Source organism: Brassica napus, chromosome C7 (assembly GCF_020379485.1).
Source record: "Brassica napus cultivar Da-Ae chromosome C7, Da-Ae, whole genome shotgun sequence".
Lineage (NCBI taxonomy): Eukaryota > Viridiplantae > Streptophyta > Magnoliopsida > Brassicales > Brassicaceae > Brassica > Brassica napus.
In genome coordinates, this window is record NC_063450.1 from 20,292,657 (window position 1) to 20,315,720 (window position 23,064).

Here is a 23,064-nt window from a genome sequence, read left to right on the forward strand (position 1 = left end):
TCAATACGTTTTTAATAATAGATTAACATCACATGATATTATAAAAAAAATTATAATATAATTTTATTTACAACATAAATATTTTAAAAGTTTATTGCTATTTATTTATAATTTTAAAATGATATTATCATGTAACTTAATAATGTGAAAGTGTTAATTTTGTAAATAATCTACTAAGCACACATAACTTTTCCACTTAATAATGTTTTCTTTGTATTTTCTCAGCTAAAACACATACTTAAGTTTTTTTCTTCTTTCCGCAATTTTTGTTGATTAGCAATACACTTGCGGAAGCGCGTTTATAACGTCATTTCACCGTTCTTCATGGTTACCAATCAGGGCCAATATATTAATTTTTTGACTGTAGAGCTTTGATTATGGTTAGGTCTAGGCATGGAGGATATATCTGGAAAATTTGCAATATCCAGATCATGATCTGCCTCATTTCAAACAAATAATTATCTTTGTGCTTCGATTCGATTCGGAAATTCTGGATATCAATTTTTTAAAAATAATATTGGCAAATTATTCAATTCAATCCCTCAATTTTATCAAAAATATAAAATAATAAAAAAATATAACACTAAAATAAATAAACAATCATTCGTAATATTGATATATAATAATAATAATAATAATATCATGCTAAAAATTTTAACATTTTAACAGAAATTGTAAAGCAAAAACAGAAAAATTAATATTTACAAGACTAATAAGAAAATTTATTTGTTATCAATTGACTCAACATGAAAATTAAATTGGATATGCAACAACTCAAAATTCTTTTCTTGAATTTTTTTTTTTAAAAAAACTTACCAAATTAAATCATAAAACATGTAGAGATATAATGGTTTGTATATCATTCAAATTACCCTAAAGAGTGATTTGTACTCTCTCAAATAAGAGGTCGAGTTGCAGTACTTATGGATCGAATTCACTGGGAGCTAAAGCACACAAAAGATCTAGAAGTTATGTGGTTAAGCTAGGCAAACATGTTTAATTTAAATAGCAGCGGTGAACAAATAATTGTTCGGTTGATTGATTAGGGTTTTAAGACAGATATGAAAGGCGTTAGACTTAGGGTTTCTATTCAGACAATCATGATTATAGAGATATAGATACTAAGCATATATTGGATATTCTAGAACTCAAACAGTAAGAATAGTCGATCAACTTCCGTATTTTTAGAATATCTATTGCCGGATCTAAGACCTCAGCTGTTGCTTGTTGGTCTTGAGAAATTGTCGATCGATACCAATTAAAGATTGTTGGTCGATACACCTTTCACCCCGTCGATCAATGCCACTACTGAGTTGTCGATCGACGAACCTTCCAGGAAGCTTTACGCACGGGTTTGACTCGTTCACTAGGTTTAACTAAATCAGCTTCCGCTTATTTCTATCAATCCTAGCACAATGTAAACTAATCCAGACATGGAACCAAGCTTCCGCTTGCCCACTAATATCTATAGGCAAGGTCCTAGTTAGCTATTCTAGAACACTTGCATTAAGAACAGTTTAACTGAAGGATACCTAATACTTAGCAATTCAACATTTTGGGCTAATCCCTCATGAATATCTGAACCCTAAATCTAACAAAGAGAACTACTCAGACATAGCTAAGCAATTCATCACAAAGAAATATGAAAACTGCATAAATAGATAAGAGTATAAGAACTTGGAGTTCCAATCCCAAATCTCTGAAGGAGTTCTTGGATCTTCTCTCCACACCTAAGACTCTAAGTATTTTGATGTATTAAAGGTATGAAAGTATGAAAGCGTGTGTTGCCTAGAACAATGGCAGAGCAAATAAATATTAGGTTAAAACTCGTCAGGGGTAATCTGGTAAATCTTGTGGGACTTGGGATTAAAGTCGGCTGGAACCAAATCTGGCATTTGCGCACTTCATTGTTGATCGACAACACAAAATGTGTGTCGATCGATTATCATCTTCAATCATCGATCGCTACGCTGATCGATGGTCAGCTACGGGTCTTTATCATTGTATCTCCAAAATCACCACTTTCCTCCAAATCACTTCAAAACCTGAAAACATACTAAAAAGACTCTAAAGCAAATATAATGTATTTAAAAACACCAATATACCATAGCTAAAAGTGGGTAAAATTCATGGTATACCACGTAAGTCATAAGTTCGAGAGTGTTTCCTAGAGTTTATAGTTCGATAGGGCGTTCACGAGTGAAGCATGATCGTCTGCCATGGTTGTATCCTGGGACTCGATATTCATATAGTTTCGTCTTACTATGAAGCAAATATTTAGAGTTAAGGAACGAGATTATATCTCGACTCCATGTCTATCATTTTGTCTTTTTAGAATAGTTTATTTCTTTAACATTGCTTTTATCATATCGTTTATATCAATCCGGTTTTCCGGCTTTTACAAGGGTTCCAGTGAGAAGTGTTCTTTACGGGAGTTATGGGGTTTGGACAAGGGTAGTTTGGAAAATTCAATAAACCCGGAGAGGGATTTTGGGATAAGAGCATAATTAATGGGGAGTTTTTAAGGTGGTTCATATCGGAATATAAGAAACCGTCTCTTAACTTTTAACTAAAAAAGCTAAGAACCGATTCTTAAATAAGGTATTTAAGAGCCAGTTCTTAGTTTTTTTAGTTAAAAGTTAAGAGACGGTGACTTATATTCTGCTAAGAAATCCACCTCAAGAACTCCTCATTAATCATGCTCTAAGAGCAACAATATTGCAGATCCTTGCTGGTGTCCTTAGGGGAGGGGGGACCACGATTTGGCAAAACCAAGAAGGGACAAGGGAGAGAAGTCGTTAAATAGGGAACGTCCTTGCTGCGTCCTCTGCATTGTTTGCGGGCCCCACGACACGTGGTTGCCCGCGATTGGTTGATTTTTTTTTTAAAAAAAAAAAGAAACCAGAAAACGAAAAAAAAGAAGAAAAAAAAGATTTTAAGGACTTCTGTCTGTTAATGTTGCTCTAAGTATCCGGAAAATGCAATCCTAAAATTATCACTTTGACCATGCACGTGATGTTACGTCATTGTATATTAGTATGTCCGTTTTTTTTTTTTTTTTTTGTAACTGAAAGTATGTCCGTTTCTTTTTCATAAATTTATTAACTTTGCTACAAAATTCCTTATTTCACACAAAGTATCTATATTTCTTTTTTGACAATAAGATACTCGATGCCTATCTGATATATTCGGGAAAACTCGAAACTTTCATCACCCGCATGATCAGGCCCGGCCTTGAGCACATTCGTAAGAAACATTTGTATGGGGCCTATAACTTTTACAGATTTTGTAGGCTCACTTTTTTATCACTGTAAACTTTCTAAAACCCATACAAAACTTAACGCGGATTGTGGAGTTTATCTCAAACACAACAAAATTAAATCATAACAACTTTTTGCCTCAACGTTATATAAAAAAAAAGAATGAAACGATAATAATTATCTAACTAAACAATACTCAACTCTTACGGCAAGTCTACGTTTTAGAAACACAACCACCATCACAATAAATAATGAAACGAAGTGACCGAAGAAAACTGAAACTACACAACTTGGATATTTTTCTTATTTACAGTTAACAAAGATTACATGATTTGGTCATATTATTGATTGGAAAAACTGTCAAATTTTTAATCAATGCTCGATTTTGTAAAAAAAGTACAAGAAAATCATTTTTTTAGAATTGATAGACTATCATTAGCTTTAACAATATAGTGAAAATCTAATCACAAACTTAAGTTATAGTAATCTAAATTTCTATATGTTATTTAGGGCCTCGATTTTCTGTTTCGTATTGGACCCTAAATATCTTAGGACTGGCACTCTGCGTGATGATAGCTTGTGAAAATTTGAACCGCACACATAAAAATCAAAATATGACAAGATGGAATATACATTTAGCTCCATAACAACCTACGTACGTAGTCAAAAGGTCTGACAGTCATAATAATATTATAACTATTGCTCTCACCTGAACAAATGCATTAAGATCTATAAAATTCAATCGTAAGCTAGCCACATAGATATTTCTGAGTTGTTTTTTTTTTTTTTTTTGCCAAATATGTGAATTCCATTAAAATGGGTAGAGTTTGTAAATTATTACAATCGGTTGTTTCATACTATGGTTTACCTTGGCAAAAATAATAAAAACAAGGCAAAGCATATGAGAGGAAGAGCAAGTATTTCTGAGATGTTGAGTTGGTTCTTTCTTCATCTTAGAATATTTCCTATAATTTTAGAGTGAGTAGCTAGGAAATCTAACATAGTTTAAAAAAGATCTAACATGTATATCACCTAGTCAAATCTTATCAAGAATTTTACCAAAAAAAAAAAAATCTTAGCAAGAAAATTCATCACTTTTATCAAAAAAAAAAAAAAAAGAAAATTCACCATGCAGACGTACTGTCAATTTTTTTTTTCTGAAAATAGTTTAACACTTATCAAACCTTTTGATATGACGCTCGAAATAATCTCAAATTATGAAATAAGTGCTTTTGATGCATATGTGCAACAAATCGATGATTAGTTACTAACCATATATATGTATCTTTAACTAGTTTTTTTTTTGCTAATAACTTTTTCACCGGGAGGTCCTCCATTGATATTAGATTGATTAGGATGATTCTTCGGTTGCGTGTTGTATGACGACATCACATTCCTTCAGTGGACAGAGTAATTCTTTGTCAAGAATTCGAATTACCAATAAATTAGAAGCAGCAAACGAAGTCAAGGAGAGCGTTCTAGTGATGGAAGGATTCACCTCAGCGACTTCTTCAATACCTTCATCGATATAAACAACATCTTGCATCGGTAACTGATGATACTCAACAATCTCTCTCAAGAACCTGTTCTCTCTGAGCTCTCTCGCGTAGATAGAGTTCTCATCTGCTAATCTTGCTTTCTCCGCAAGTAATGTATCAAGCTGAAGCCTGATTAGGTCATCATCTGCTGGATTGTTGCTTCCCTTTTCCCGGTTATCTCTTAACCGTTTGTTCTCTTCTTCAAGCTGCGAGCACCGTTGTTTAGCGAAAGCTAGGTCGGCTTTAACCGTTTTTAATTCGCGTAAGAGGAGCTTGGCTTTGGCTGCTGTAGCCATGGCTACATCACGAGAAGCTTTGATTGAGACTCGTCTGGGTTTGGTTGCGTTTATGGTTGCCATGGACTGTTTGATCCAACGCTATCTGATGAATCCATTATGTCTGAACCTTTACGTCTGATCTGAGAAGCTCCCATTATACGGCCTTCCTCGAATGCTTTCTCGAAGCTGTCTCCGATTGCGTATTCTAGGGTTAGGTTCGGAGACAACGATGACGTTTTGTTTATGCTCTTCTTCGTCCTCCTCGAGTATTGATTTTGATTTCTGAGCTAGGATTCCCAACAACCCACGACTCTCGTTTTTTGTCGCGTCCAAGTAAGCTGTGAACCCTCGTACCTGAAAATATAAGGATTTAGGTTTAGGGTTTGTTTCTTGCGGGAGAAGTAACTTCTCAGGGAAAGAGAGAAAGGCCTGAGAATTGGAGGAAGCGCGGATTGCTTGAGCGGCAAGGGAGGAATGAGAAGAGAAAGATTGAGAAGATCTGAAGGATTATCCGGCATTGTAGTGACCATTGAGATCACCGTGATCGTGATCAGGTGGTTGGTTATAGAGGTCTTCACTGAATGTTGAAGCTCTGGTGGTCCCTTGTCTTCTACGATACGCCATTTTCTTTGGTTCTGTTTGGTTATTTTCTCTTTTCTCTTCTTATTATTATTATTTTGTTAATAAAAAAATTGTTGATCACAATTACAATTTTTGATCCTCTGGTTTTACGTAATTCACGTTCTTAAAAAGTTGATATAAATGATTAATTAATTAATTACTTAATTTGGGTTCAGTGGTGTCCCAAAAACCACCTTAAAAAGATATGAACACCATCTCATGGAACTGTCAAGGGGCGGGAGTTTATTTGACCGAGCAACACCTCCGAGAGTTGCATCGTTTTTTGCATCTTTTTTTATCTGAAACAAAAAAAACTCGTTCTTTTTTGCAAGACTTTCAAGTTTCTTTTGGTTATAATAAATTGTTCACCATGGAGCCGGACGGCAGAAATGGTGGTTTGGCTTTATTTTATTTGGATGTGTATGATGTATCGATTCTCAACTATGATAAGCGTATGATTGATATAATTAGTGCAACGATAGAGGATCACACAGGGTTTATAACTTTTGTCTAGGGAGATCCGGTCATATAGTGCCGAGAATATGTATGGAAACGCCTCACTCGAATGAGTACAAATAGAACAGGGGCTTGGCTCATGTGGAGATTTTTATGAGATAGTAAGCAATCAAGAAAAGCAGGGAGGTCGCAAAAGACCAGACACTTCTTTCCTCCCATTTAAATTGATGCTTAACAACTGTGGTATGATGGAGTTCACATACAAGGGTAATTCGATGTCATGGATAGGATACAAAAGTTTGGGGAAAGTCCAAGGTCGACTTGATCGAGCTGTTGGTAAGGAAGACTGGCATCAACTATTCTCTCACACCAATGTGGAGTATCTAAAATTATGGGGCTCTGATCATCGCCATGTCCTGACCCGTATCCAGTCACGTTCAGTAAGACTACAGCGATGCTTCAAGTTCGAAAAAAAATGGTTGCACAAAGATGGGCTAAAAGAGGCCATAGAAACGGGTTGGGCATTGAAGATACAGCCTCTGATCGACCCCTACACGTGAAGATCAGTGATGTTAGACGTTCTATTTCTCAATGGAAGAGAGATAATCCGTCAAACACTGCTAAAAAGATTGAAACGATCAAGGAACATCTAGAGAGGTCTCAAGCGGACCCTGATATACCGAGTGCTAAAATTTTGAACTTAAAATGGAACCTGTGCACAGCTTTCCGTGAAGAGGAACAGTATTGGAAGAAGAAAAGTAGAGCTCTCTAGCTTAAGGAAGGAGATAAGGATACCAAGTTCTTCCATGCTCTGACAAAGCAGAGACGGACCCGGAACCGGATCATCAAATTAAAAAAGCCGCAAGGTGGCTGGACAGAGAGCGCTTCAGGAATTGAAAAAGTAGCCTCTGAGTATTTCCAAAACTTGTTTACCACGACACAAACAAGTGATTTTGATGAATCCCTCCGGTACGTTACCGCGAAGATCACCCATGTGATGAACATATCTCTTACGAGGCCGCCAACAGACCCAAGAAATAAAGCATGTGGTCAAGGACATAAATCCAGAAAAAAGCACCGAGACTAGATGGTATGACAAGCCTTTTCTACCAGAGTTTTTTGGAGACTACAGCAAAGGATATCATAAAAATGGTCAAGGAGTTCTTCTCCTCCGATGTCCTTGACCCATGGCTGAAGCAAAAAAAAAAATATGTTTGATCCCAAAAACCGAGCGGCCTCGAGAGATGAAAGAGTTTCGACCTACCAGTCTCTGTAATATGAGTTACAAGATCATCTCCAAGATCATGTGCTTAAGACTCAAAAAAATCCTTCCGAAAGTAATATCGGAGACTTAGTCCGCCTTTGTGGCGAGACGCCTCATTTCAGATAAAATTTTACTTGCCAAGGAAGCCTTCCATGCTTTGCATATGAACCCGATATGCAAAGCAAAGTTTGTGGCCATCAAGACAGATATGAGAAAAGCGTACGACCGAGTGGAATGTAATTTCCTTGAAGCTCTGATGCTTAAGATGGAATTCTCAAAAAAATGGGTTACATGGATACATGTGTGTATATCCTCGGTCTTTTACCAGGTGCTTCTGAATGGAGAACCTAAAGGTCACATCTCACCATCTCAGGGTCTCAGGAAAGGTGACCCCCTATCTCCTTTCCTCTTCATTATTCTCACAGAAGCTTTATATCACAACTTAAAGGAGCAGAGGAGGAAGGTAGTATCTTCGGGTTAAAGATAGCGAGGGCCTCCCCATCTGTATCACACCTCCTCTTCGTGGACGATAGTATTTTTTTTTTGTAGAGCAGATGTCCAGCAGTGTGCTGAGCTGATAAAAATCATCGATACATATGAGAAAGCCTCGGGTCAACAACTGAACCAAGGTAAATCCACGATCCTGTTTGGAAGCAAAGTCCCACATGATCTGAAAGAAGATCTGAAACAAACCCTGGGAATTCATAAAGAAGGATGCATGGGTATGTATTTCGGTCTCCCAGAAAAGATATGTGGTTCAAAGAGACAAGTATTTGCCTTTGTTCGAGACCGACTAAATGAGTGAATCAATACTTGGTCAGCGAAGTTCCTCTCTAAAGGGGGCAAAGAAGTTTTACTGAAATCGGTAGTACAAGCACTCCCCACGTATGTTATGTCATGTTTCCTCTTACCAAAAGATATTATCAAAAACTTCAAGGAGCAATTGAAAAATTCTGGTAGAGCACAAAAGAAAATAAGCGGGGTCTACACTTGATAACTTGGGAAAAAATCTGCAAATCCTATAATAAATGAGGATTAGGTTTCAGAGATTTGAGTGACTTCCATCTGGCATTACTTGCCAAGAAATTATGGAGACTCTTACAGCATCCTACATCTCTTCTTGCTCGAGTTTTAAAAGGCAGATACTATCGCCATACGAATCCCATGGAGGTCAAAACCTCAAATTCTCCATCCTTCGGTTGGAAAAGCATCATGGCAGCTCAAGATCTACTTCAAGCATACCTACAAAGAAGGATAGGATCGGGTTATAATACCGTGTTTGGTTGGACTCATGGATCCCGGTGATCCCTCCACGGCCAGTACGAGATAAGGGTACTTACAGAGACCAAGACCTTTTTGTCAACCAGTTGATTGATCAAAATTCAAGGATGTGGAAGATAAAGGTATTGGATGCTTTGTTTGACCCAGAAGAAATTCCGTTGATACGGAGTTTGAAACCCAGCCATAACTTCAATGATGATGGTTTTTGCTGGATATATATGAAGTCAGGGGCATACACTGTTAAATCAGGTTACAAGCTCGCGACGCAGTTAAAAGAAAAAAAAAAGGAGAAGACACAAGTCCAATAACCTAGTCTAAATGGACTAAAAGAGCTAATATGGGAGTTAAAGGTACCGAGGAAAATCAAACACTTCCTATGGCAAGCTCTTTCGGACAGTATCGCAGCTTCTAGTCGACTCTTCGATCGACATTGTAGACAGGACCGGTCGTGTATGAGATGCTGTAGCGACACAGAATCAGTAAATCACCTCATGTTCACATGCCCTCCAGCCCTCCAAGCGTGGGCCTTATCAAATATAACATCAGCTATGGGGATGTTCTCGAGTAACTCTCTATATGAGAGCTTCGACTATCTTTTTTTACGCGCGACATTGAATGATCCAGTAAGGCTTCTTCTTGAAACTAGCAGGAGCATAACCAGCCGAGCCATAACTGATAATTTGTGAGATTATGAGAGCTTCTAAGTGTTTTAACCGTGATGAAGCACACGAACAAAGTAAAAAGGAGTGAAGTAACCGTAAGTATTTGAGAGAGAAGAGAAATTTGAGAATTTAAGAGAATGAGAGGATTTGTGAGATTGAGAGAATGAAAGAAATGTTTGTATTGAATTGTGTGTTTAATTGTGTAACATACATGGTGTATTTAAAGGAAACAAAAGCAATAAGCACTCAATGGTGGAAGAATAAATAACTAGTAGTGGATTAGCCACTCCTCCCCATTTGGTAAGTGATATGGCCACTCCTCCCACTTCTTCCACTAACTAGTAGTGAACTAGCCATTCCTCCCCATTTGGTAAGTGATATGGCCACTCCTCCCACTTCTTCCACTAACTAGTAGTGGACTAGCCATTCCTCCCCATTTGGTAAGTGATATGGCCACTTCTCCCACTTCCTCCACTACTTCCCTTTGTTTAATTCTTCATGTCAACACTCCCCCTCAAGCTTGACAGTAGTGAGTGTCAAGCTTGGAAAGCCATGAAGTATTCCCTCATTAAAAACTTTTCTTGGAAAAACCACTTGGGATAAAAACCAAGCAAAGGAAAAAGAGTAGAATACTCCACGGTGAGGAGATCATTGACATGGAAGGTTTATGAGTCCAAGTCTTGGAAGAATGGACTCACAAACTTTGCTACTGGCCGCCTTGGTGAAGATGTCAGCCAGCTGATCCGCACTTCTTGTATAACATGGGAGAATCACTTGCTGCTCCACTGCTTGTCTGACCTTGTGGCAGTCTACTTCTATGTGCTTTGTCCTTTCATGAAAGACTGAGTTGGATGCAATGTGTATTGCGGCTTGGTTGTCACAGTGCATGGTCATGGGAGAGGTGATCTCAATTCCCAAGTCGCCTAAAAGCCCCTTTATCCAGATAAGCTCACTGGTTAGCTTCCTCATTGATCTGTACTCTGCTTCTGCGCTTGAACAAGATACTACTTTCTGTTTCTTGCTCTTCCAAGTGACAAGATTCCCTCCAATGAATGTACAATAACCGGTGGTTGACCTTCTGTCTACTCTATCTCCAGCCCAATCTGCATCACAGTATCCTATCACCTCAGTGTTCTTGTTGCAAGCCATCCATACACCTTGTCCTGGCGCTTCTCTTAAGTATCTTAGAATCCTCTCCACCATGTTCCAGTGATGAACCTTGGGAGTTTGCATGTGCTGGCTCACTTGATTAACTGCGAAACACACATCTGGCCGAGTGATGGTTAGATAGATCAGCTTCCCAACCATCCGTCTATACTGCTTGACATCTTCAAATGGAGTGTCTTCATACTCCCCCTCTCGCAATACCTTGTAACCTTCTTCAAGTGGTGTCTTGGCATGTCTTCCTCCAAGATCTCCTGCCTCCTTTAATATGTCCAGGGTATACTTTCTTTGGGACATGAATAATCCTTCCTTTGATCTGCACATCTCAATGCCAAGGAAGTACTTCAGTTCTCCCAGGTCTTTGATGTCAAATGCGGCCTTGAGAAATGTCTTGGTTAAACTGATCCCCTCCTTGTCACTACCCGTGATGATGATGTCATCCACATAGACTAGAATTACCGTAATTCCTTGCTTGCTGGTGAGAGTGAAGAGTGTGTGATCCGCTTGAGACTTCACAAATCCCCTTCCATTCAATGTAGTGCTTAGCTTGTGGTACCAAGCTCTTGGTGATTGCTTCAAGCCATAGATTGCCTTTCTGAGTCTAAGAACATTCCCTGGTTTCACCATTTCTTCCATCCCCGGAGGTGGTTTCATATACACTTCATCTTCTAGTTCTCCTTGCAGGAAAGCATTCTTCACATCCATTTGCCAAAGGTCCCATTCTAGGTTCACTGCTAATGAGAGTAGAATCCGGATTGTATGAAGCTTGGCCACTGGTGCAAAGGTGTCTAGATAGTCCTCTCCATACACTTGTGTGTATCCTCTTGCCACCAGTCTGGTCTTCTTTCTTTCTGGCTTCCCATTTGCAAGATACTTAATGGTATGTATGAGTCTGCTGGTCACGGCTTTCTTCCCTTTTGGAAGTTCTGTCTCATACCAGGTGTTGTTCTTCTCCATGGCCCTCATTTCATCATCCACCGATATCCTCCATTCATCATCTTCCATAGCTTCTGCATATGTTCTTGGTATCCATTCCAGGTCCAATGAACTCATAAAGACTTGATGTTCTTCTGGATAGTGAGCTAGGGAGCATAATCCACTTTCTGGATGTGCCACAGCTTGAGCATTGTAGTAAACAAAATCATTTTTAACCCAATCTGAGGCTGGTCTTCTGATCCTTGTACTTCTCCTTAGGACTTGTGTCTGCTCAGGTTCATTACTGCTGCTTGGTTCTCCTTCTTGAGCTTCAGTGTCTGGTTGTCCCATCTCATCTTGATCATGAGATAATACTGGGTTTTCTTCAGGTTGAGCTTGCGCCGGTTGATCTTCATTCCCCCCTTCATGGTCAGGATGAGAGTCTTCAGTGTTATGAACCATGGTCTCTTTATAAGGAGTAGTGTCCCGGCCTTTCTCTGGTTCCTTTTCTAGGTTAATGCCGAGTCTTTCCATAAGAATCTTCAGGTTGTTAGCTCTGTCCGAGGCAGAATGAGATAGATCTTTGAGTTCCTCCCAACTCTTCTCATCATAATAGGCCTTGGATTCCATGAACTTAACATCTCTGGATACTAGGACTCTCCTTGTCTCTGGTACATAGCATTTGTACCCCTTTTGGTGCGTAGAGTATCCAATGAACATTGCCTTTGTGCTCTTTGCCTCCAGTTTGTTTCTTAGTTCTCCTGGAATCAAAACAAAGCACACACACCCAAACACACGCAAATGATCAATTGATGGTCTAGATTTGTTTAGTACCTCATATGGGGTGGCATCAAAGAGGACTCTTGTAGGTGTGCGGTTGATTAGGTAGGTGGCTGTGACTACTGCATCCCCCCAAAACCGCTTGGGTACATTTGTATGGAACATCATACTCCTTGCCACTTCCATCAAGTGTCTATTCTTTCTTTCAGCCACACCATTTTGTTGGGGTGTGTAAGGACAGCTGGTTTGTTGAATGATTCCATGTGAGGCTAGATGTTGTTTGAAGGCTGTGCTAGTATATTCACCACCATTATCTGATCTAAGAATTTTAATCTTAACATTGAAATGGTTAGTAATATAGTTCTGAAAATTTTTAAATGCTTCTAGCACCCTATCCTTAGATTGCAACAAAGTGATCCATGTGTATTTAGATTTTTCATCAATGAATGTCACAAAATATTTATGTTGTTCTCTAGATACACATGGAGCAGTCCACACATCAGAGTGAATCAAATCAAAGCAGTTTTCATATTGGGTTTTTGATTTAGGAAACACAGTTCTGCAATGTTTTCCTAATATACACGCTTCACACTCATTTTTAAAAGAAATACTAGGCAACAGGATGTTCAAGGCACGAGAATGGGGATGTCCTAGTCTAGCATGCCAGATTTCATCTTTAGGGAATTCAGAAACAGAATGAAACACACACGATAATTGAGATACAGGTCTTGTGTCCTCAAGTAAGTACAAGTCTCCCTTGGTAACACCTTTGCCAAGCAACTTACTAGAATCAATATCCTGAAAGTATACACTGTTAGGCGTGAAAGTAACTTGACAATTGAGATCATTAGTTACTTTTTTAACAGACAGTAGGTTTGAGGCAAATGTAGGCATATAGAAAGCTTTAGATTCTTTATCAAACAATCTAAGTTCACCTACACCTTTTATTGGAATTTTATCTCCATTTGCTATCATCACATTTCCTAAAGCCGGTTCTATGTTCTTAATCAGTTCTAAATCACTTATCATGTGATGAGAAGCACCAGAGTCTATAACTAAGGGCTTAGCCGATTTAAAATTATTCATAGAACCATTTGCATTGTGAGAAGTATTAAGGGAGATACCAAGAGTTTTAGATATACCAGATTCCTTGAGAGCCTTGATGAGAGCGGTTAAGTCAGACTTCTTGATGGTCTCATCTAGATTGGCTCTTGGCGTGGCATAGCCTGATGTGGAGGCAGTAGCTCTTCCCACACCTAGGTTGCTTATACCCATGGTGATTGGTGTTGTTGGCTCAGCACCATCAGTTGAGAAGTTGGCTCTTGCATCTTGGTATTGAGGGCGGTTGTCCCTAAATTTGTTGGGCTTGAGGTGCGGATGTAGTATCCAGCATTTGTCCTTCATGTGGCCCTTCTTCTTGCAGTGATCGCAGGTCAAGTTTTTCTTCTCATCTAGCTTGTAAGCTGCCTTGTTTGACACGGCTCGTTCAGCTTGATGTGCCATGTTTAAGTCTCCCTTGCCTCCAAATAAGCCCACAGAGCCTTCTTCCTTCTGAATTTGAGCGCATACTTCATCCAGGTCAGGTAACTTGTCAGCTCTCAGGATGTGCTTGATTAAGCTCCCATAAGATGGATTAAGCGTGAGCAGTAGTCCAAACACTCTGTCCTCTTCACGCCTGGTTAAGAGAGTGGCGGGGTCGGTAGTATGTGGTCTGAGTAGTTCCATCTCTGCCCAAAGAGACCGGAACTTGCCAAAGTGAGGCTGGAACTCCATATCTCCTTGGTTGAGGGTATTGATAGCTCTTTTTACTTCAAAGACCCTTGTAAGGTTGGAGGTATTTCCATACACTTTGTAGAGTGTATCCCACAGCTGCTTGGTAGTTTCACAGTAGGAGTAAGACTCCATGATGGCGGGTTCTAGGGAGCTAAGGAGCACTGTGAGAACCATGAGATCTTCCTGAGCCCATTTGTCTTCATCAGTAGCTACCACAATCTCCTGTCCATCTTCTCCTTGGGTGGTTTGTTTTGGAGCTGCTTCTGCTGAGACATGACTCCACAAACCCTTTCCTCCAAGGGCAATCTTCACCATCCTGGCCCACAAGAGGTAGTTAATCCCCTTCAGGGTCACAGGTATGCTGATGCGGTTGTTGTTATTGTTGTTGTTGTTCTCCATCTTGGGGATTTACTTGGTCAGAGGTAGAGTTTAAGAACTAGAAACAGAGTTTTGATTTTGCGGAATTTAGAAAGGTTTCAAGATTGAACCTTGCTCTGATACCATGATAATTTGTGGGATTATGAGAGCTTCTAAGTGTTTTAACCGTGATGAAGCACACGAACAAAGTAAAAAGGAGTGAAGTAACCGTAAGTATTTGAGAGAGAAGAGAAATTTGAGAATTTAAGAGAATGAGAGGATTTGTGAGATTGAGAGAATGAAAGAAATGTTTGTATTGAATTGTGTGTTTAATTGTGTAACATACATGGTGTATTTAAAGGAAACAAAAGCAATAAGCACTCAATGGTGGAAGAATAAATAACTAGTAGTGGATTAGCCACTCCTCCCCATTTGGTAAGTGATATGGCCACTCCTCCCACTTCTTCCACTAACTAGTAGTGGACTAGCCATTCCTCCCCATTTGGTAAGTGATATGGCCACTCCTCCCACTTCTTCCACTAACTAGTAGTGGACTAGCCATTCCTCCCCATTTGGTAAGTGATATGGCCACTTCTCCCACTTCCTCCACTACTTCCCTTTGTTTAATTCTTCATGTCAACAATAACCAACCAACAAGACACCATGGTTGAGCCTCCTCATGCATATGTAAGGGCACGAGACTCCTCCAATGTAAGTCTGCATATATGCGGCGTTGATGGCTACCGCAAGAGGTCCGTTCTTGACCAGGTTCGCAGCGATCTGCTCTTCGCCAATGGAGATGACACTGAAGTTGGAAACGGATGCGACGATCTTGGACTTGTCCAGCTTGCAAGTGGCCCCGTCCTTTCCGGTGTAAGGATAGTCTTCCTCTCTCACGAGCCCTCCGGTTTTGAGCGTGTATTCAAAAGCGCTGTTCATGAGGCCACCGTTGCAACCAGAGTCGCATGAACCTGCTTCTTCCGGATCACACTACATAGAGAAATAGAGACGAGATTGAGCATAGAACCATGCCTAATTTCTTTTGTTTGTTATATCTAATTTCGATAATTTATTAAAATAATTTTATAATTAAACAAAAAAAAAACTAAAATATTTTATATAAATCTAAAATATAAATGAAATAAATTAATAATTTGTTAATGTCTAGTTCCAAATAATCCTAAAGTGATTTTGTTTAATGGTACATCAAAACGCATGCCTAAAGTGAAGAGAGTCGTCGCATCGCATGAGAAAGGTAATAAGAGAAGAAAGTCAAAAAGGATGATATAGTTTCACCATGGATATGGAGTCGCATAATCATCTGTTCAGCTCAGTCGGGAAGGATCAGGTCCTACCCCCCATGCATGCGGAGTTCTCTTCCCTTTTATGGGCAATGGAGCACTCTCTGCATCTGGGAATTTCGTCAATGAATTTTGAATCGGATTGCCTTCGGATGGTAAATTTGATCAATGGTGAAGAAGAATGACAAGCTCTGGTATCAGAATGGAATGAATTCGTTCATTTACGCTTGTCATTTACTAGCTTTTCATTATCTTATATTCCCCGAAACTCTAATGTAAGAGCCGGCCTCCTTGTGAAAGGTGCTCGAGCTCAGAACTTGATATTTCAGAACTTGATCTTCTCCCATGTAGACTATCTGATTCATTTATGGTTATCTCCCAAGGCTGACTTGTTTGAATCTATAATAAAACATGGTGTTTGATGTCAGAAAAAAAAACCGTGGAATCTTTATGACACAAATGGGTCACCTGCAATTCATTATTGAAATGAGCTTTAAATATTTGGCCTTCGGCTCATATAAAGAACATCAATGCAAAAGACATTAACAACAGAACAAAGTGTTTCAACTTTGAATTTTGAAGAAAGAAACGATACTGAGGAAACAAAAAGGGGAATGACCGTAAAAAACTAGTACTATCAACGGAATGGTGGTTTAATGGTAGAACAAAGAGAAGGGTTTGTTTGTGTGTTTGTGTCCTAGAAATCCCTTTTAGGAAACAAAAGGTTCTTTTTGGTCAAAGGAAACAGAAGGTTCTTTATATCAAAATACGCCAAAGTTGATTTTAGGTATTGAAATAGATTCCCAAAAATTCAAAACTACCACAATTTCAAAAAAATCCTACTATGTATTACATGAAAAGTCAATATAGTGATTTTTGTACATGAGTTATTCATAAGTGAACTTTTGAATTAATTGTTATAATTTGATTATTTTTTTGTTTTTTATTTATTTAATTTGATTCCAAAAAGAAAAATAAACCATGAACAAACTTACATCAATTACCAATCAATACAAAGTATATTATGAATAAAAATATATCCCTCACTTTATGGCAAACTAGGGTCGGCCCGCCCTACGGACGGGAAGTTATAAAAAAAACTATTTTATATGAATTTATATTAAATTTATGAAACATTTTTAAAACATTGTTGATTAAAACAATATTATAAACAAATAAATAATTTGTAAGGTGCCACCAATTGAGATCTAAGAGATATACATGCTGGGAGATCATATATGAAGAACTGATTATAATTTGCAAGAAATACCTAAACGTAGGATTCCATACTTTCTTGCATGGACAGTGGGACACGTTAACTTTAATATATACTTTCTGAACTTGCATTTTGTGTAATTAAGGCTAAGTTTAATATTGTGTTTCTAACAAAATACGATACTAATGATTTCTATTATCTGTCTGAGGGGATTATTATACATTACGAAACTATAACTTCCATATACAATCGAACAGTAAATATATTGTTAATATTCTAAGCTCAAGAGTCGGCCTTTTATTACTATGGATTATAAGTAGCCCAAATGGCAGAACTGTTTACTTGTGCCACAAGTTATGAGTTTCTGACAATTATGTAATTATGTAATGGCCGCTACGTCTAATATAGCATTTTAATATGAATAATTAAATGTGCATATCTAAAACAGAATTTAAATATAGTTTAATAGATATGGATACACATGTAAATATGTATATATTTTTTAACGACGCATAAAGACCTTTTTTTTAAAATAACCACTGCCTTATTTTTTACAGTACTAAATAAGCCCTAATTTGTAAAACTTGAATTATAATTAAGCAACAGTTCATTGTAACCGAGGGTTCATATTTTTTTATATCTCTTTTGTTTTATTTTAGTGTCGACAAAAAAATCAATTGACAAAAAAAAATAAAACGATCAAAATAAGAATTATAGATTATAGTATCGAATTTTAAATTATAAATTTTATGGTCAAGAATTAATGAAAATTCTTTACTACTCTTTCATATTTGTAAATGAAAAGAGTTTTGTGGTCAATCTACGAAACATGACTCCGACAGAAAATCTTTATTTTCGTTCTTCATGCTCCTGTTTTGTTTGTTTTTTTTTATTTTCAGAATTATAATTTTAGATTTGTTTATTTTATCAGATGGTAGAAGCCTTTCTATTTTTTTTTTGTTCTGTTATTTAAACATTTATTATTTTCTAAAAATATGATTGTGTTGACTACATGACTCTAAAATTCATATAATATGATGGCAAACTAAATAACTAAATTTTTAGTATAAAACCGAACAAACCAAAAACGATGGTATTAAAACCGAACAGAACCAAAGTAAATATGGATCTAGAATGGTAGTTGTATTCTCTAACCGAAACACCGAATAACTGGAAAATCTAACCGATACCCCTATTATTATAAAAACTAACAGCTATTTTTTTCAATTTTAACGTGACTTGTTTAGCAATTCTGCGAACCGTCCATCGTCTGATGTCTACATTAACGCATATGCCATATATAAATATGGAAATTCTTATGTCACGTGAAGTTATGTACATTTTCTGTAAATAACGGTTTTTAGTAGATCAGGCTGTGATTTAATTTTTCTGGTTTGGTGTTTATGGACTTCATTTGGTTATTGTAATTGCTAAGAATTAAAAAAAGTATGATCACATATGTATAAGATAATTAATCAATCTGAGACCGTCTTGATTGGACGGTTGTATATTTCTGATATTAAAGTATGGAATGGATGCGAATATGAGATTACGCCAAATTATCTTATAAGTAAAAACTTTATGAAAGGATCATAGTAAACCGTCTAATCAATTAAAAGTGAAGTATAAATAATAATTGACCCTGATTTTTTCAAAAAAATTACAATAGAATGCCACTGAATTTAAAATTCAATTTGCCAGTCATGAATGCAAGCTGCAAGCCCATTAGCATTTGGTTGACCCAATAATTGCTCTTCAATATCTCTATAACCATAAAATAACATTCAATTTTCGTTTGACTACAAATCCAATCGGTTTAAATAATTTAGTAAACCAATATTGTTTTTTTTTTGACAATGAAAGTAAACCACTTTTGTTAAATCAAGTGCCAAAATCTAATTGATTAACATTTCGAACCAGGACTATTCCATTACTTTAGTAATATAATTGTTGTGAACCACTAAACCGGTTTACATATATTACATGAATTAGATTCAATTTTGAAACCATTCGGGTTTTTTGAAAACACAACCCATTCGGTTTAGTATATATTAATTGTTAAAAAACAGGATTCAAAATATATTTTAATTTTTAGTTTTCAGACAAAAATCAATTATTATAGATTTTGTAACGATTTATGTAAAGAGATCAGCTAACTATTCCTAAAATCATTGAGTAATTACTAACTTAGCATAATAAGCTCCTAAGTTAAAGCTATCGCATTAATAAAAAAAAAAGATATACTTGCTAATCACGATTTAGTAGGATAAATACATCGCAAAATCTTTATAATATTTGTAACATTAAATTGCTTTTTTTTAACACTGATTAAATTATTTCAAAGGAACCATTGAAGGTTCACAAACGTACCATTACGTGTCCAAAAATAATACCGTGATTAACTAAATATTTCTATCATTTACTATATTCCTATTCTATAATTACGTTTAGATTTTGTTGTATACCGTGAATATCTCACCAAAATGATCATATACTCTTTTTACTACATCACCTACTACATTCACATTCAGATCAAAGCCATACAATTTATCATCTATGAGTTGATTTTTAAATATTCTAATTCGACTATAAATTATTTAATTATAGAAATAGAACATTAACTTAGTTATTAAAATTATTAAAGTCGTGTTTTCTCAAACAAAAATATAACATATCCAACTATATTTGATCTATAATAAAAAGTAATGTTTGTTTTAACTTTTTCTAAACCAACTAAAATAAATTGACGTCACTTAATAATAAAATTAATAATTTATTATTTTACTTAATAATAATATTTTTTTAAAAAAATTACGTGTATCTTAACGGGATGAACCCAAATCACGATCATTAATAATAAAATTAATAATTTATTATTTTACTAAATAACATTCAAATATATAATGAATTTTATTTATGTTTCTGTCAAATTAAGTTCAAGTACTTATTTTGAATGCTTTTTTGGTAAGTTGCTTTCATTATTTTATTTATGTATTTATGTTTCTATCTAAATAATGTATTTATTTTAAAAATCTTAATATCAAATCTGAATTTTATATTCAACTTTACGTCAAAATATTTATAATATAATTAAATAAAATCCACAAGTATACCTAAACTCTAATATTTTACACTTTAATGTTTACTTTACCAAATAAAATGAATAAAAACAAATAAAAGAAAAACACAATTTTGTAGTTTATGATGGAAGCTAAACATATTGAACAAGAGACACATCAATGTCAAAAACTTAATAACATATGAATATGTAACAAGAACATAAACAATTAAGTTATGGCATTGTCAAAAACTAAAAAGAAAATATAATTACGATGAACAAATCCGCGCGGGCGCGCAGGTCAAAAGCTAGTTTAAATTAAAATCAAAGCAACCGAGAATAGGTTTCGCTGCTTGTAAAATCGTGCAAGTTTATAAAAATTGGGAATAGAAGAATGTCTCTGCGGGTGAGAAGAAACCGGATTCGACACATACGCGATCGTGTATTTCGGATTCTGATCATCGTCCGATAGCTGCTGAACCTATCACTGATATTTTACGTATTCATTAGTTTGTGTATGAACATAAATAGGTTGAGCGTGAGTAATCTACAAACCTGCGTCACTCTGAGATCCTAGAAAACTTCCTTGTACACGATATTAGTAACTCCCTCCTGACCGTCCGATAGTCTTTATCGGAAGTGTTGTCTAATATCTTTAAACCTCCAGGCGTTGTCACTCGGGACATGGCAACATATAGCTGGCCCTGCGTAAATACAGGCCGAGGAAGATATAAAGCTACTTGTTTCAGACTCTGGCCTTGACTTTTATTCATTTTCATGGCATCAGAAAGTCGTACTGGGTACTGTCGTCGACGAAAGGTGAAAGGATGTATGGTGTCAGTCGGGCTTAACTGTATCCTAGGGAGCAATATTCGTTCCCCAGCTTCTGAACCTGTCATGATTTCCACCTCAATAATCCTATCATCAAGTTTACTGACCACCATTCTTGTACCATTGCATAGACCATGATCCTGATTTAGGTTGCGCAGCATCATTACGGGAGCTCCTACCTTTAAACACAATCTATGGTTTGGAAGGCCAGGAAATTCTAGAGAATTCAAGTACTCTTGGGGGTAATTTCTGGTCCAATCATCATCTGGTGTAGCTTCCACCTCTACTGAATCTGAACTTAAATACTCTCTAGCCTGAGACGGGACCTGAGAGAGGAGATATGAGTTTACCTCATGTATTGTACTGTTTGTAGGCGTCAGAACTGCTCTCTCTCTCAGGTAGTCCTTGTTCCTGTAGTTATGCAGGAAGTTAGGATACGCAGCACTTGCCAACACCTCATGAGGAAAGTCGGATTTAGGTATTAAGAAACTCTCGTCCACAATAATCTGATCACCATCATCATGCTTGACTTTATGTGAATCTATAGTCTCAGCATCTCCATCACCAACTTCCAATATCCACTTAGCAAAATCCTTGTCTTCTTGCCGTAGTCGCATGTTTATGGAAAGTGTGAACACCTTCGCCAGGTTCCATAAATAAGATTTACTAAGGGATGCGAGGACTGTATCAGAACGTTTACCATGCGGCACTACTGGCAATATCTGTCTGAAATCACCTCCAAGAAGCACGGTCTTGCCACCGAACGGCTTGTCTGCAGATAAGGGGTCTTCATGAGATAACAAATCCCTGAGGGAACGGTCTAGAGTCTCAAAAGCGTGACGGTGTGCCATTGGAGCTTCATCCCATATTATTAAATCTGCTTTCGATAATAGGGTTGCCAAGCTGGACCCTCTGTGAATATTACACATCGAATGATCATCTAGAGTTAGAGGTAGCTTAAACCGGGAATGAGCTGTTCGGCCGCCTGGAAGCAGCAGTGCTGCGATCCCAGCCGTAGCAACAGGAATAACGACTTTGCCAGTTGACCTAAGGCTTGCGATAAGAGTCCTGTATAGGTACGTTTTTCCTGTCCCTCCTGCTCCATAAACAAAGAACAACCTTCCTGACTGATCTCTTATAGACTCCAAGAATGCGTTGTAAACAATCCGCTGGTCTTGATTCATTGCGTCAAACAATATGCCATGCGTTTCAGCCTCCTTCTGCACGTCATAGTTTAGTTCTTGCTGCAGAACCGTATCGTTTATCTCAGATAAAAATGGATTGTTCCGGTCTTGGCAAATCAGTGTAATCAGCCATTGTCTGCTTGTGCTCCTTAAGGAGTTTATCCAACTCAAGCAGAGTGTACTGCTTTAGCTGCTCGTCTTCTAATTCAAGACCTGGAAAGTTGAATTCCTTTCGTTTAATGTAAAGTATGTCCTCGGACAATAACTTCCATGTGTGGTTCCAAAGCTTCAGTGGACTAATAACCTGACAGTATACCAAGATCATCACAAACAATCTCCTTAGTTGTCGCCCTGTAGCCCAATAAGAAGGCTCCTCTATAGCCTCGTGCCACTCGTTGTCATCGTCGAGTAAACCTCGAGCAAAACAGGCGCCCTTATACTCTTTATAAACAACATCACCAACTGCGTACATTGCATCGAAACCTTTGGGCCCTCGAACAACATTAATCAAGATCCTGAAGAAGTACAAATCACCAGCTCCTGGACTTATGTATACGACTCTACCAATGGCTTCCCCTTGCTACCTAGGTGTCCATGTTTTATCAGATGGATGATAAACAAACCTGGAAGGGAACTCAATGTATGTCAGCTCTCTTGCCTCTTCGTATGTGTTGCACGCTTTGAAAAAAGCTGTCAGCATAGTTTTATCAGCATCCTCTCGTGAAATGAATTCGGCCAGGTCATCAGATTGATCAAAGACTGCCCTATGCTGTCCCGGGAGATGCAGCGGAAGCTTCACCACATTAGGCTGGTTGTAATGGATGGGGAAGGCGAATATCCTCCATGAAGCTTCACAAGCAGAGATATATCGGCCTCGAATGAACCTGTCGATCTCATTAACCGTATCTGCTTTTTTCTTTTTGTCTCCGTGACTACTGCATGCCGAATCACTCTCTTCAAGGAGCATGGTAGCTCGATCGACGCCTTTTGTTATATACTTAAAGAGATATTTTATTGCGCTACTCCTGCAGCACCACTCGACATTTATATGGGCCTGATATTTCTTTAGCAGACTTAGGTTGTGAGGTACAACAAATTGGTTATTCAGCTGGATGTTGCCTTTAA

The 23,064-nt window shown here is 37.4% G+C and overlaps 1 protein-coding gene and 1 pseudogene across 1 annotated transcript; both read right to left on the reverse strand.

Annotated features, from left to right (window-relative positions):
• Window positions 1-2,493: 2,493 nt before the first annotated feature.
• LOC125590477 lies at window positions 2,494-9,319 on the reverse strand (annotated as a pseudogene).
• A 5,666-nt stretch (window positions 9,320-14,985) lies between these two features.
• LOC106417374 (ATP-dependent DNA helicase pif1-like) lies at window positions 14,986-21,939 on the reverse strand. Its single transcript, XM_048764055.1, has 3 exons — window positions 20,722-21,939; window positions 20,542-20,628; window positions 14,986-15,339 (listed from the first exon to the last, which is right to left on the reverse strand). The coding sequence occupies exons 1-3, from the start codon at window positions 21,937-21,939 to the stop codon at window positions 14,986-14,988; spliced, it is 1,659 nt and encodes a 552-aa protein (XP_048620012.1).
• Window positions 21,940-23,064: the final 1,125 nt, after the last annotated feature.